Source organism: Sciurus vulgaris (genome assembly GCF_902686455.1).
Source record: "Sciurus vulgaris genome assembly, chromosome: 8".
In the NCBI taxonomy this organism is placed as follows: Eukaryota; Metazoa; Chordata; class Mammalia; order Rodentia; family Sciuridae; genus Sciurus; species Sciurus vulgaris.
The window spans coordinates 124,978,890-124,993,727 of NC_136468.1; the positions used below are offsets into that span (position 1 = coordinate 124,978,890).

A 14,838-nucleotide genomic window follows, 5' to 3' on the forward strand; every position below is an offset into this window, starting at 1 on the left:
GGGATCCTGTTTGGGACACTTGAGGGGAAAAGGAGAAAGCACTCCCAGGGCCATTTTTCAGGGAGGGACAGTGTAATGCTGAGTATGTGCTGCCCACCTGCTGGGTGGATAATGACTGCGTCCATGTCATAGGGTGACCATGGGGCTGAATGAGTGGCACATAGTAACACTTAATATTAAGGTAGGAGGTCCTTGGTACTGGCAGCAGATTCCTCTGAAGGCAGAATCCTATCATGTAGACATGCCAGACTGCCTTGGTGCCCCTGTCCAGAGCTGCACACCTTCTACTATTCCTATGAGGAGCCCCTACCTTGTACCAGAGATAGTAGCTGAGGATGCTGGATCTCCCTGGTAGAGCTCATTAGCTTTGCAGTCTGTCTGAACCCCACCCTGGGCCATCCAAGTCACTAAACAGAATATCCCAAGACCACCTTGCTTGCTGTGAAGATACACTACTATTCACAGTGTACTGATGAGGGAGGCCTAGGGCAGGTCCTGGTCAACCCCCTGGAGCTGAGAGCTCCATTCTGTAGCCACAGGATCTGGATTTGAATAGGAGCCCAGGCTGCTGTCACTCCAACTGCAGCCCTATGTGGCCCTGAGCCAGGATAGTCATACCACAACTGTGTTCTTGACCCACAGAAACTCTTCCAATAGGAACATTAGGGAGCTGGGCATGGTGGTACACTCCCGTAATCCCAGCAGCTCAAGAGGCTGAGGCAGGAGGATCGCAAGTTCAGAGCCAGCCTCAGCAAAAACAAGGTGCTAAGCAACTCAATAAGACCTTGTCTCTAAATAAATACAAAATAGGGCTGGGGATGCAGCTCAGTGGTCAAGTGCCCTGAGTTTAATCCCTGGTACGCAAGGAAGGAAGGGAGGGAGGGAGGGAGGGAGGGAGGGAGGAAGGATATATGGTAGACTACACCAGATTCAGTACTAAATACAAGAAATGTCTATTGCTACCTCCAAATACAAGTTTTCTTTGGTTGTGGGTAGCCTCCCCACATTGGAATGTTATGGGAGAACATTTGGAGAGGCAGATAAATGAAATCTGTGCCTCTCTCAGTTGATAGGCTGGATGCAATGGGAAATGTCTTGCTGCATGCGTGAGGCTGGGGTCCAACATACTGCCTCCAGAAGCCATCATCCCCGGGCTCATCCCAGGGACACTGCACAGAACTCCAGATTGCCACCTCCAGGTGTGATGGGGAAAGGGAAACAGTGGCCTGCCCAAGTCTTGCTGTGCAGTCTGTGTCTATGAGATGGATGACCACCATACTCTCCACTTCCCAGGAAGGCCTTACTGACTGATCCAGGGAGTAGCAACAACTCTAAGGAAAATAGGCTGTTTTTATTATGGTAAAGTGGCAACTGGAGAAACTCCATTTTGTGGCATTGAATGGGAGGACACCTGGAGACCAGAACATCACCATGTGGCTCAAGCCCATGACCAGAAATAAGAACCTGGGAGGCATCTCCCCTGCCTCGTAGACTGGGTTCCCACTTTTCAGGCTGCTTCCTTTAAACAGATCAGTCAAGCATTTGCCTGTAAACTTAAAGCAACTCACACCTTCTTCATATATGTGTGTATATATATATATATATATGTATATATATATATATATACATATATATATATAATTAGTTGTGCTCTTTTTGCCTGACTCTCCATTCCTGTTTTGCATGATCTGGGGATGGAGAACTGTCCTCCTGACTCATTGCACCCTCCCTGCCCAGGAGGATCTATAAGTAATAATCCTTAGTTTGGTGTTTCATCATTTTTTTTTTTTTTTTTTGGTGTGTGTGTGTGTGCGTGTGCACGCACACATGCTGGAGATCAAACCTAGGACTTCATGCATTCCAGGCAAAAGATCTATCACTGAGCTACATCCTCACCTTTTTGCGGTGAATACTGAATTTGAACCTTCCATCAGAAGAACCAGGATCCTGGGCTGTTTCCTCTGGGATGCTAGGGCAAGGGGCAGGGAGGGACTCAAGATTAGGTTCCCAGTACCAGAGCAATGGTCATCAGGTGGGACATAAACTGAACAAACATCAGTCAAGACTCTTGGATTCCAGTGCTCTCATAGCATTGGCTTAACTGCTATTCCAGGCAGCTCAACTGAGCAACCAGAAGTCCTGGGCCACCAGCTATAATGCTTTGGAGGATATGAATCTGCCTGAAGGGTAGGACCCAGCCTGCCTTATCCACCCATACAGAGTTCATGGCTGGTTTGTAGGAGCAAAAACCATATCAAGCATGCAAGATTTAGGGGCTGTTCACTACCTTTGTCCCTGAACATCAAGATTCAGCCACAAGGACTGGGGTTGTAGCTCAGTGGTAGAGTGCTTGCCTAACACATGAGGCCCTGGGTTTGATACTCAGCACCACATTAAATACATATATAAAATAAACTATATATATAAAAGATTCAGCCACAAGATGTGACCAGATAACTGCTCGACACTGCATGGGCCTCAGAACTGACCCAGGCTCCCAGTCAGCAGTCTGTTTTACCCTGCTTGTGCCCTTAAGCAGTGGGCGTGGGGGTGTGGCTCAGCAGTAGGGCACTTGCCTAGCAAACAGGAGACAAAAAAGAAAAAAAAAATGCAAGGTCCAGGGATCAGATGTGAGGTGTGTGTCCCTGCCAACACCACCTCTTTACCATCTTTTGTCTCCAGGTGAGATGCTGGTAGTCCATGAGCAGCAGCTCTCCTTAGACATTTTAAAAGAGAATATTTCTTCATTTAGCAAATTTCCCACTGACTCACAGCATTCTTGTTCCTTTGTCTGGAACACATGCCTCATGGCTATTGGCCCTAATCTTTTTTTTTACCTCCAGAGCTGAGGAGTGAACCTAGGACCTCTACCACTGAGCTATATCCTCAGCCCCAGCTCTATTCTGTTTCTGTGACTATAGTGATGATGCCAAAGACAACAGGGGCATAAATGGAGGTAGGGGCATAAATGGGGTCTTGTGCCAATTCCAGAGGTTCTCAAGAATGTACCCTATACCCAGGGGCCTCAGGGTCAGAAATGAGGCAGGGCAGATGCTGCCTCAGAGGCTTCTGGAGGCCTGGGAGTAGTACAGGCAAGGCTGCAAGAGGGTGACCATTTGTGAGACCTGCCCCCCTCTTCTGCTGTTTATCTCATCCTTCCAATGCCATTCTCTCTAGAGCACCCATTGAGGATGAGGATAACAAGGACAAGGATGGGCCATTAGGGCTGGGGTTGAAGCTCAGTGGTAGAGCTCTTGCCTAGCATGTGTGAGGTTCTGGGTTCGATTCTCAGCACTGCATATAAATTAAAAAAAATAAAGGTCCATCGACAACTAAAATTTTTTAAAAAGAGGATATGCCATTAGGTACTGTGTTCATGCCTTTGTTTCAGTGAGGACAAAGCTGTTAGAGCTCTTTGCTCTTTGGCATCAGCAAGGTCTAACCTGTACATGCTGTCACCTTTTGGTTGAGTCACCAGGACAGGCTAGTGTGCCCTAGATTTCCCTGGTAATGGCCTGGAAGCTTTGCAAGAGGTGTTGGGGTCCATGGGTGGAACAAGTTTCCAAAATAATTGCCTACAACCAGGTGCTATCTGTTTATGGCTGTGTTAGCTAACAGTGCTTCATGTGGAGCTAAACTGATCCAAATTCTGATCAAGGCACCAAGACTGCTCCCAAAGATGAGGCCCCTGGTCCTGGTGGAAGCTGCATTTGCTGCCCCAGGAGCACAACCTCTCTTTGGAGCTTTGGTTTGACTTCTTCAACAAAACTTCATACATCCTTCGATGTCTCTAGATTCTCAGCCACTGTCATAGGAGAATTAAAACCTGACAATTGTGACAGAGTTGACCAGCACCCCACAGCAAGGCTCTCCCAGCACCATCCTTTGGTGCCTAACAGATCTAAGTCACTGCATCCTAAATCAGGTTTGCTCCTTCGGACATTCCAGTGATGTGAAAATGTCTCTGGATATGTTCCCCAACATCCTGGCAGCTGGCTACAGGATGCTCAACATGGGCTCTGGAGATGTTCTGGACATAAGCAGCTACCTATAACAGCGCTACCTGGACCAGACCAGTGCCCAAACAGGGAGGCTTGGACATGGGTTTGCCTTCCCCAGTCAACACTAGGACCTCCTGGGACAGTGTGGTAGCCCCCAAGGAAGGCTGGAAAGAGAATGAGCAGTATACACAGTTAGCAGTATAGGGGGCTTTCTTTAAGGAAACCATACTCCCTCCATTGGAGGGGTCTGGGTCTGTGATCAGGAGGCTATTGCCTCTCTCTTTTGATGACCCAGGTCAGACTTCTGCTTACTAGATCTAGAACACATCTGCTTATGTGAATCAAGTCAACTTTGTAGGTGTCTCATTGATTCAGTCTCCAGAGACTAATGTCAACTGGCCCCATTATAGGTCTCTGCCAGGGAGACTCTTCTGATGGAGGCTCTGACTCCACTGCCCATCTTGGGAACCACCCCTGTCTTTGGCAATTAAGTGCTACCACTTGGCCCCTCCTACACTGGATCCAGTGATTCTCATTGCATTTAGATATCCCAGGCTAGAAGCATCAGTTCTCACTGTAACTTCATGCATTTATCTATTTATCTACCTATCTATCTGCCTACCTACCTATCTACCTATTTATTTATTTTGGTACCAGGGATTGAACTCCAGGGCATTCGACCACTGAGCCACATCCCCAGCCCTATTTTGTATTTTATTTAGAGACAGGGTCTCACTGAGTTCCTTATTAGCACCTCGCCTTTGCTGAGGGTGGCTTTGAACTTGCGATCCTCCTACCTCAGCCATGTGAGTAGCTAGAAGAGACACCCACCACACCACCTGGCTCTCATCTTAATTTCTTACCTACAGAGAAGAGTGATCACAGAGTACTTTGAGGATGATGGGCCTCCCCAGTAACTTCATCCTTCCATCATGGGAGTGAAAGCCTTAGGACCCTTTAGCAGCAGGTAAATAGATCTTAGGTGACAAATCCCTTTTCAACATTCCAATCCTCCAGCCTCTGGATCCCTTCCTCTTCTGTATACCAAGGCAGTTGGGCACTTCAACTTCACATATGTGGACACTTTTTGGGGTCCATGTTTCAGCCAACCTATTACTAATCCAACTGTGGGCCCTTTCTAGAAAGCCCCTGAAGCTGCAATGCAAAGCCCAGGCTCTCTGCTCAGAGGGCCTGTATACATTAATGACCTGACCCATTTCATACTCCAGTCCCTGACCCCACATCCTTTATTCCCAGTTTCATGCATGTTCTCCAGATTTCTGTTTATAAATAGGAGATACCAGGCCATCCTATTGCAATATGGTGCTCTCGGCACAGGACACACTTTGCACTTCACCCTCTGCTATGCTGGGAGTAGAGTCTAGTTATAGCACTAGAGTTCCAGAGGGGAGGGGGGGTCCTGAATGTTAGTGCATTGTAGGGCAGCACCTGCGAGCTATGCCAGTTCTTCAGGTAAAGGGGGCTGGCTGCAGGTAGGACTGGCAACTCTTCTGGCAATAATGGCAGAATAGAGAGGCCTGAGGTCTCCTGCTTCTTTGAGGTCTGTCGGTCTACCCCATCCCCACCTTTGAGATCCCATTCCTTCCCAATTGATTCTACCTTAGAGGGTGCACCAGATCTGAGCACCCTCTTGGCTCTGGGTGCCCATTCCCAGTTTGTATGGTGTTGCTACTTTATGCACATGTAGCTGCACTTATGTCCATGGTCACCATAAAGAGCCAGTGGCTTTTCTCACTTGATACCCCTATGCCTTCTGTCAGGCTCACTTGGAAATGGCCCTGACCCCCTTTCACCTAACCCTGTTTACAGGGGGATCCTGCATCTGGCCTTGCTCTATGCACCATGAGTTCCTTCTGTCCTGAACATGTTGGCCACCTCCCACTGGCCCTTTTTCACCACACTCTTCAGGGATTTGAGTTACAATCTTTTCCAGATTCTGGCCTCTGTCCTGGGTGACAGGAGCTCCTGCCCATCTCTGGAGGCAGGAACCCTGTGGACATCTGTAGGAGGCCACACTAGGGGTTCTGTAGCCAAGGTCCAGCCCTCAACATGCTTAGTTAGTCAATAGCAAGACTGAGGAATAGGCTTGTTCAGGGAGGATCTGAGGGCTCTGACACTATGTGGAGGGCAGGTGTCAGGGGATGTCTCCTTTGATGGTTCCTACCTTGAGCTTGCAGGTTTTCAATGGAAAATTTATTGTAAAATCCCCTTAGCCTGGCAGTATGGCCGGGCTTCAGCCACGCCTCTCACCAGGCCACAGGTGCCAGGTATCTGGCTGGTCACCAGAGTTATCATCAGATGGACATTGTGGTTTGTGAAAGGAATAGCAAGTCTCATAAAGAAAGTGAGAACTCCATGCTCTTTGGACCAAAAGTTGCTGGTCCTCAGAGGCTTTGAGGGTCAGTTTTCACATGATTGGGTCAAGGCTGGAGTGAGATGCCCACCTTCTGTCTTTTGAGTCTTTCAAGAAGGGAGTAGCCAAGTTATGTGTGTGGATACAGAGACCAAATGCTGATGCGCTGGTCCTTGGATCCTGCGGCCAACAAGCCGTCAGCAGCAAAGGCCACACAGTGGACAGAAGCACTGTGGAAGGCAAGCACAGCCAGTGGCTTCATTGTTCTCCAGTGAAATATGCGGATACGATGGTCCCAACCTGCCGTGGCCAGAATCTTGCGGTCTGGCCGGATCATGATGTCAGCAATTCCAGGATTGGTGAGTTCATGGATGTGGCGCACCTGTAACAAAATTGTTAGACTGTTCCTAAGCCTGTGGTAGACCTGGTCATAAATATCCCACTGCCGTGTCCCATAGTTGAAACAGGAGATAGCCATGGGTTCCCAGACAGCCATGTGCTCCCTGTGGCTGGCCACCTCTTCCTCCTGTTCTTCCATGGAAGTCGTTTGCTCTTGGCCATGATGGGGGACTTCAGAAATCCCTCTGGGTAGCCTGAAAACCTGCAGAGTTGCTCCTTCCCTGGACCTGCTCTGACTTGCTGATGTGGGTGACATCAGCAAAGAGCCCTTGGGTCAGCAGACAGAGAATCCCCAGCCTTCAGGGGAGAACTCAACACAACTGGGTCCTGGGATCTCTCGTAATGGGAATATACTGCACCCTCGTATCCAGTGAGAGGCCACATTTCTAACTTGAATGCATCATGAAGTCAGTATTTTTCCTGGAGGAACCTTGGCCACTACTCCAATGCTCCAGGGGAATAAGAAACACAAACTTCATCTTCAGAAAGACTAAGAGTTAAGTGAAATGCAGAAACATGGAAGAGGGGGGCTGGGGAGATAGCTCAGTTGGTAGAGTGCTTGCCTTGCAAGCACAAGGCCCTGGGTACAACCCCCAGCACTGCAAAAAAAAAAAAAGAAAAAGAAAAAGAAAAAAAAGGAAACATGGAAGGGGTTAGAGAGCTACCAAGAGTAGGAATCAACAGGGTGCAGACAGGGTCCTGTGGTTTCAATATGTCCCCCAAAGTTTATGTGTTGGGAAATTAATCCTCAAATTCATATGTTGATAGTATTTGGAAGTGGGACTGTTGGGAGGTAATTAGGATTAGATGAGGTCATGAGGATGGGGAAATTGTGATGGTTGCTTTATCAGAAGAGAAAACGACTTGAGCTAGTACACTTGCTCTGTGTCACCATGGGATGCCTTCTGCCATGGCGTCATGAAGCAAGAAGGCCCTCACCAGATGCTGGCACTATACTCTAGGATTTTATAACAACCAAAACTGTGAGTTGCTGTTATTTATAAATTATCTAGTCTCAGATATTTTATTTTAGCAACTGAAAGTAGAGCAAGACACAGATAAGGGAGAGATAATACTGAAGGTGGCAAGAGAAGTCATATGTATAGTAGTGCTCCTCAGTGGGCTGTGGGTGAAACCTACTCTCTGGTTGGTCCTGATAAATGGGCAGAGCACTGGACAAAACAAGGAATTACACAGGTATTTTCTACCTGCATGGAGTTAGCAGAGAGTTGGCCTCCTCTAGAGGCCAAGTGCCCCCACATTCCGTATTGGGTGAATGGAAAGCCTCCTGCCTGATCCCTTCCTGAAACATGCCTCCTGGAGTAAGGAATCAAAGCTGCCTGTCACAACATGCTATGGTTTGAGTATATTGAAGTATGTGCTCACTAAAGGTTTCTGGGTTGCAAGCCTGGTCCTCAGTGTGGTAATGATGGTATGGAATCTTTTAAGAGTTGGGGCCTAATGGGAGGTCATTAGCTCAGTTGGGGATGTACCCTTAAAAGAAATTTTGGAACCCTAGCCTCTCTGGCTTCCTGTCTGGTAATATAATCTATTCCTCTACACATGCTCCCACCACTGGGCCCTCACTGAGGACAAACCAATGGGCTCACCCAATCTTGGACTTTGAACCTCCCCTCCAGAACTTTGATTTAAATAAGCTTCTTTATAAAGTTGGCCTACATGACAGGTATTTTGTCATGTATTAGTAATAAAAAACTAACTATTACACAGCATTCTTGGTTATGTAGAACAGTACCATGCTTTGCAAGGTAACTGGCATCTCTCTTCCCACATTTTAATGACAAAGGCACTTTGCTAACATTGTGACACCATTTCTTCCACCAATTGATTGTGCATGTGGTCTGGCCCTGAGCACCATGAACTCTTTGTATCAGCCTCTTTTCTTTTCGTTTTTCTTGGTGGGGGCTACTGGGGATTGAACTCAGGGGCACTCCACCACTGAGCCACATCCCTATTTTATTTAGAGACAGGGTCTCACTGAGTTTCTTAGTGCCTCGCTGTTGCTGAGGCTGGCTTTGAACTCATGATCCTCCTGCCTCAGCCTCCCAAAATGCTGGGATTAGAGGCATGCACCACCATGCTCGTCTCTTTTTTCCTTAAGAGACTCCTAAGAGAGTCACTATCTTCAGTTGAAAAATCACTATTTCTACAAAGATAGCACACAGAAAAAGGAGGAAAGAAATAGGAAAAGCAAATGACAACACTCATCAAAGGCAATGGAAATGGTCACTAAGCAATTTATCCATAAATTAACAAAATAAAACAATAAATTAAATTACCTCTATAAAACAGAAAAATACTGAGGAGATTGGAAATAGCAGAGCTCAGGAAATAAGTGGAAGAAAAAACTCAAAGAAATGAAGGGGAATCAGAAACAGGAGTAGACCCTGAAAAAAGAGAGGAAGAACATGGAGGGCAGGAAAAAGATGAAAAGTGAGAAAAATTAGGAAAACAAAAAGTTCAAATGAACAAGAGAGAATATGGGAGGATAATGAAAGATGAGATGTTGGGATATTGGTATTCACTGATTTAGAAAAGCAATACTAATTTCTTAAAATTGAAGTACTATAAATCCAAAGAAAGACTATATTGCAATCAACCTTAAGATATGCTCTAGCCAGGTGCGGTGGCACACACCTTAATTCCAGCAGTTCAGGAAGCTGAGGCAGGAGGATAGAAGTTCAAAGCCAGCCTCAGCAATTTAGAGAGGCACTAAGCAACTCAGCAAGACCCTGTCTCTAAATAAAACATAAAAAATGGGCTGGGGATGTGGCTCAGTGGTTAAGCACCTCTAGGCTCAATCCTTGGTGCAAAAAAAAAAAAAAAGAAAGAAAGAAAGAAAAGAAAAACTATGTTCTAGTAAAATTACTAGACCTAATAGCTTATAAAGTCCTTTTGGTAGCCAGGTAAAAAGATAATATTGATTATGAGGGTAAAGTGTAGGCTGTCCTCAGAATGTTCTATGGCTACATCTGTGCCAATAGACAGTGGAGTAATGCCCACAGGGGCTGAGAAAGTAAGTGTGGCCCAAGAATTTTATATCCAGCCAAACTGTCACTCAATAAAAACAATACATAGACATTTTTGAACATGTAAGAACTCAAAGAATATTGCTCCCATAAGCTCTTCTGGAAGAACAAGAAGATTAGTTTTACTCATATAAAAGATACTGAAGAACTATGGCAAATGGTCTGGCAGACAGTACTGAGTCTACTTACCTGCAGGATTAAGTCTAAAACATGGGGATTATGGCTATAGAACTGGTTATGTAACAAACAGAAATATGGGGGGGCATAATGAGAGGAAATTATTAGTTAAGTTCACTTGATTTGCTCATCGTTTGTCATACGGAGTCAAAGACACAATAGTCAACCTCCCACTTGAGAGATTATAGGACATCCCACCATAAATAATGAAAAAATCAGCATTATTTCTTTCTTTTCCACCTGACATGAACTACCTTAGTTTCTTAGCAATTTGTTCTGTATATTTGCATAAAATAATAAAAATACAAATATACTCAACAATGTTATGGTCAGATTCCAGAGTTAAATCCAGATCTCTGCTATGTATGAGACTCCATAAGGGTGAATGGCAGATATACCAGGAAAATGCAAACAAGAGAAATAGGAGCCCATTTAGTAATAGAAAAATTTAATTTAGAGCTAAAGCACTAAGACCACATATGACACTTAAACAATGATAAAGAATACAATTCGGGCTGGGGTTGTGGCTTAGTGATGGAGCATTTGCCTGGCACGTGTGGGGCACTGGGTTCGATTCTCAGCTCACATATAAATAAATTAAAAAATAAAGGTCCACTAAAAAATATTAAAAAAAGAATATAATTCACAATGAAGAACTATGACTAGCAAATAAATAGGTTTATCCTTCATAAAGCAAAAACAATAGGAAAGTGGCTACAATAGAGTAACTGGTACCACACTAGTCATCTCACTGTAAACAACCATAAAAGTGAACAAAACACACAAGGTAACAGATTATAGGCAATTAACAGGCAGAGGAGGTCTGCTGATGAGTGAGCCTCCCTAATGCCCAAGGGTGTTTGCCAAGGGACAATGTTCTGGCCACAAATTCCAGGTAGAACACAGCAGTCATGTTAAGCTGATGTGGCAGAAATCAGGATTTGGGGAAGCTAGAGGGCTGAAATCTAAGGGGATGAGGTGGCAGAATGAATGGAGCTGGGGGTGTTTTGGAGGTGCTGAAGACTGGGGGTTCCTCACAAGTCCTTGTTCAAGGACTGGGCTATGCCTGCTTAGAGAACACTATGTGGAGCTTAACAGAGTGTGGCTACTGCAGGGTTAGGTGGAATTGGTATGAGAGGTCAACAATGATGGCCTAAGACCAATTGAGATGCCAGAATAGCCTCACTATACATACTATAATAAAGCTCGAAACCAAACCTTGGCAAGGTCTGAAGTGGAGATAGGTTTGGGAGTTGAGTTCTATTACACTAAAGGAATTGGGAATAACTTTTCCACAAACCTGCCTTAACAAAGCACAAAGCCAAGCCTACACAAGTTCAAGGTGAGCAGCAGTAACTGAAGTGCTTACTAGAAAAAAAGGTAAACATTCTTGAGAGCAAAATAACAGGATTTGGAGTCTCTATAATTTATTATTTATGTTGGACACACAAAAATTATTAGATATGCAAAGAAGCAGGAAATAAGACTCACAGTCAAGGTAAAAAAAAAAAAAAAACGCAACTAGTTAACAGAAACTGATCCCAAAATGGTATAGATATTGAACATAATGAAGACTAGAAAGAAGCTATTTAATTTTTTTTTTAAATTAAGGAAAATGTATTCAAATAATTACAAAAAATTTATCTGAGTGAGTGAGCAGATAGGAACTACCAGTAGAGGAATAGAAATTATTTTAAAAAGAGAAAATAAAGAATTGAACATCTCAATAACTGAAATAAAAATTTTACAGAATAAACAGCAGATTGGGATTATATTCTCATTATTTATTTATTTATTTATTTATTTATTTATTAGGAAATTATTTTCTATAAAGTCAGTGAATTAAGAAAGTAGATCAATAGACATTATCCAATCTGAAGAAAAGATAAAAGGAAATGAACAGAACCTCAGGACCAATGAGACAATGTCGAACTGTCTAAACTTACTTACTGAAGTAACAGGAGGTTAAAAAGAAATAAAAAGGGTAGAGAAAAATTATTTGAAGAAATAATGACCAGTAATTTCCCAATTTTAGTGAAAAACATCAATTTACAGGTCAAAAGCTCAGCAAAATACAATCATAAGAAAAAAACACACCAAAGCAAGTAAGTCAAATTACTGAAAATCACTAATAAAAAGGATAATCTTGGGCACAGCCAAGGAATATTGGACACATTGTATACATGGCAATAATGATAAGATAACAGCATTTCTTATCAGAAACAATGGGCCAGAGCTGGGCGTGGTAGCAGATGCCTGTAATCTCAGTGACTCAGGAGACTGAGGCAGGAGGATTGCAGGTTTGAGGCCAACCTCAGCAACTTAGTGAGGCCCTTAAGCAACTTAGCAAGACCCTATCTCAAAATAAAAAATAAAAGGGCTGGAAATTTGGCTCAGTGGTTAAGTGGTTCAATCCCCAATGTCCCACCCCTGCCAAAAAAGGGGCAGCAATGGAATAAACTGCCATAAAATTATCATCTGCAAATTCTATATCTAGGAATCTTGAAAAAGGAAGAGGTGCTGGGGGTATATCTCAGTAGGAGAGTGCATTCTTAGCATGTATGAGGCCCTGGGTTCAATACCTGGCACCAAAAATAAACAAACAGGAAGGAGAAATAAAAATATATTCTATATAAACAAAAGCTAGAACAGGTGTAGTAGCACATACCTGTAATGCCAAACTCAAGAGGCTGAGTGGGGAGGATTGTTAAGTTCGAGGCCAGCCTCAGCAACTTAGCAAGATCCTGTCTAAAATAAAAAATTAACAAAAAGGCCCAGTGGTAGGGTGCTCCTGAGTTCAAAACCAGACCCAGTACTGCAAAAACAAAACAAAAAACTAGGGAAATTTTTTGCCAGCAGAACTGCACTACATTTCTTGGTTGTTCTTCCAGTTAAAGAAATTTAATTTTATAGGAGGAATACTATAAATGGTAAAATAAGCGAGTAAGTATAAAACACTGTATTTTTAAATTTCTTATTTTTAAAAAAAAAAACAACTGATGCCTTAAAACTAATATTGTAAGGTGGATTCTGATATGTGCAGAAGTCAAATATATAGCAATAGCAGCAGTAAGGACTGGGGGTGGAGAAATGGAATGGTACTAATATATGATCATTTCATTTGTGAGGTGGGATGTGGACAACACTGACTACACAGACTTTGATAAGGATGAATATTTTTAACTCATGAGTAATCACTCAGGAAAAAAATATACAAGAGGTATAGCTAAGATGCCAAGAGAGAAAATGAAACTAAATACTAAAAATGAAATGTAGTCATGTGCTACCTAATGATCTTTTGGCCAGTGATGGACCACATATTATGATGGTACATGCCATGGAGACCTAGGTATACAGGTATACCACCTAGGTTTGTGAAAGTATACTCTACGATGTCCAAATACTGATGAAAATATCCAACAATGCATTTCTCAGAATGTATCCCATAATGCACAACTCTATTTGATTAACATTAGAAAAGGCAGGAAAAGTACACAAGAAGGGTCAGGAACAGAAGGGACAAGTGGAAAACAAACATCAAAGATGGACTTATTCCCAAATGTTTCAATAGCTACATTAAATGCAAATAGATTGAATGCTCCCATTAGAAGAAGAGATTGTCAGAAAGGATCAAAATATAAGATATAACTACATGCTGTCTACAAAAGATACTTTTTTAAAACATGAAGAGATTAAGTTGGGGTCAGTAATCCCAGTGACTGAGGCAGAAAGACTGCAAGTTTAAGGCCAGCCTCATAAACTTAGGGGGACTGGGACTCAAAAAGTAAAAAGGGCTGGGAACATAGTAAAGCACCCGTTGGTTCAACCCCCAAAATAAAATATGAAGACATGAAAATAGGTTGAAAATAGAAGCATGGAAAAAGATGTACCATGCAAAGAACAAACCTAAGAAAGTTGAAGTCAAAGTGACTTTAAGACAAAGGACATCATTAGCAATAAAGGAAGATGTTTTAGGACTAGAGATACAGCTCAGCCATAGATCGCTTACCTAGTATGCATGAGGGCCTGGGTCCTCTGCAACACACACACACACACACACACACACACACACACACACACACACACACGGACATTTCATAATGAAAAAAGGGTCAGTGGAGGCAGTAATCATCTGAAGTGTTTATATATATAACAACAGCTTCAAAGATCATGAAGCAAAACCAGCAGAACTGAAGGGCGAAATAGGCACATTCACAATCACAATCAGAGATTTTAAGACCCCTTCTTCAGGAACTGGTAGAAAAGTAGACAAAAAAAAAAAAAAATTGGTAAGGATGCTGAAGACTTGAACTACAGACTGCCTGGAGTGACCTAACTCATGCTGACAGAAGACTCCACCCAACAACTGCAGAACACCCGTCCTTTCCAAGAACATGTGGTCTACTCCCCAAGACACACCACGTGCTGGACCAAAAAACAGCTTCCATAAATTTCTAAACACTGAAATTGTACAGGATACATTCACTGACAATAGAATTAAACTAGATTAAAAATATCTATAAAATCAACAAATATTTGGAAATTAACTAATATACTTCTAAGGAACCTCTGGATCAAAGAAGAAATTTCAAGGGTAAAGACAGTATTTGGAACTGGATTAAAACAAAGATACAATATGTCAAAATCTGTGGGACAGGCCCATGGGGGAAGGTTACTAGACTGGGAGTTGACTTTTCAACACCCAGCACAAGCAGAATGTAGAAGTAAGGGCCCAATGGCTGACTTTCCAGAGCATGGCACCATCCATACCCAGGTAAACAAACCCAGAGGCTACTGGCACTGGTTACCAACAGGCCCCACCAAAGGAGGGCCTCCT

General features: G+C 43.4%; 1 protein-coding gene across 1 annotated transcript in view; it reads right to left on the minus strand.

Annotated features, from left to right (window-relative positions):
- Nucleotides 1-2,979: 2,979 nt before the first annotated feature.
- Nucleotides 2,980-14,838, minus strand: part of GNB1L (G protein subunit beta 1 like) — a 68,887-nt gene continuing 57,028 nt past the window's right edge. Inside the window, exon 8 of the mRNA XM_079152022.1 lies at nt 2,980-6,757. Coding sequence (XP_079008148.1) covers nt 6,506-6,757 — 252 coding nt within the window. The 3' untranslated portion in view covers nt 2,980-6,505. The remainder of the gene's footprint in view (nt 6,758-14,838) is intronic.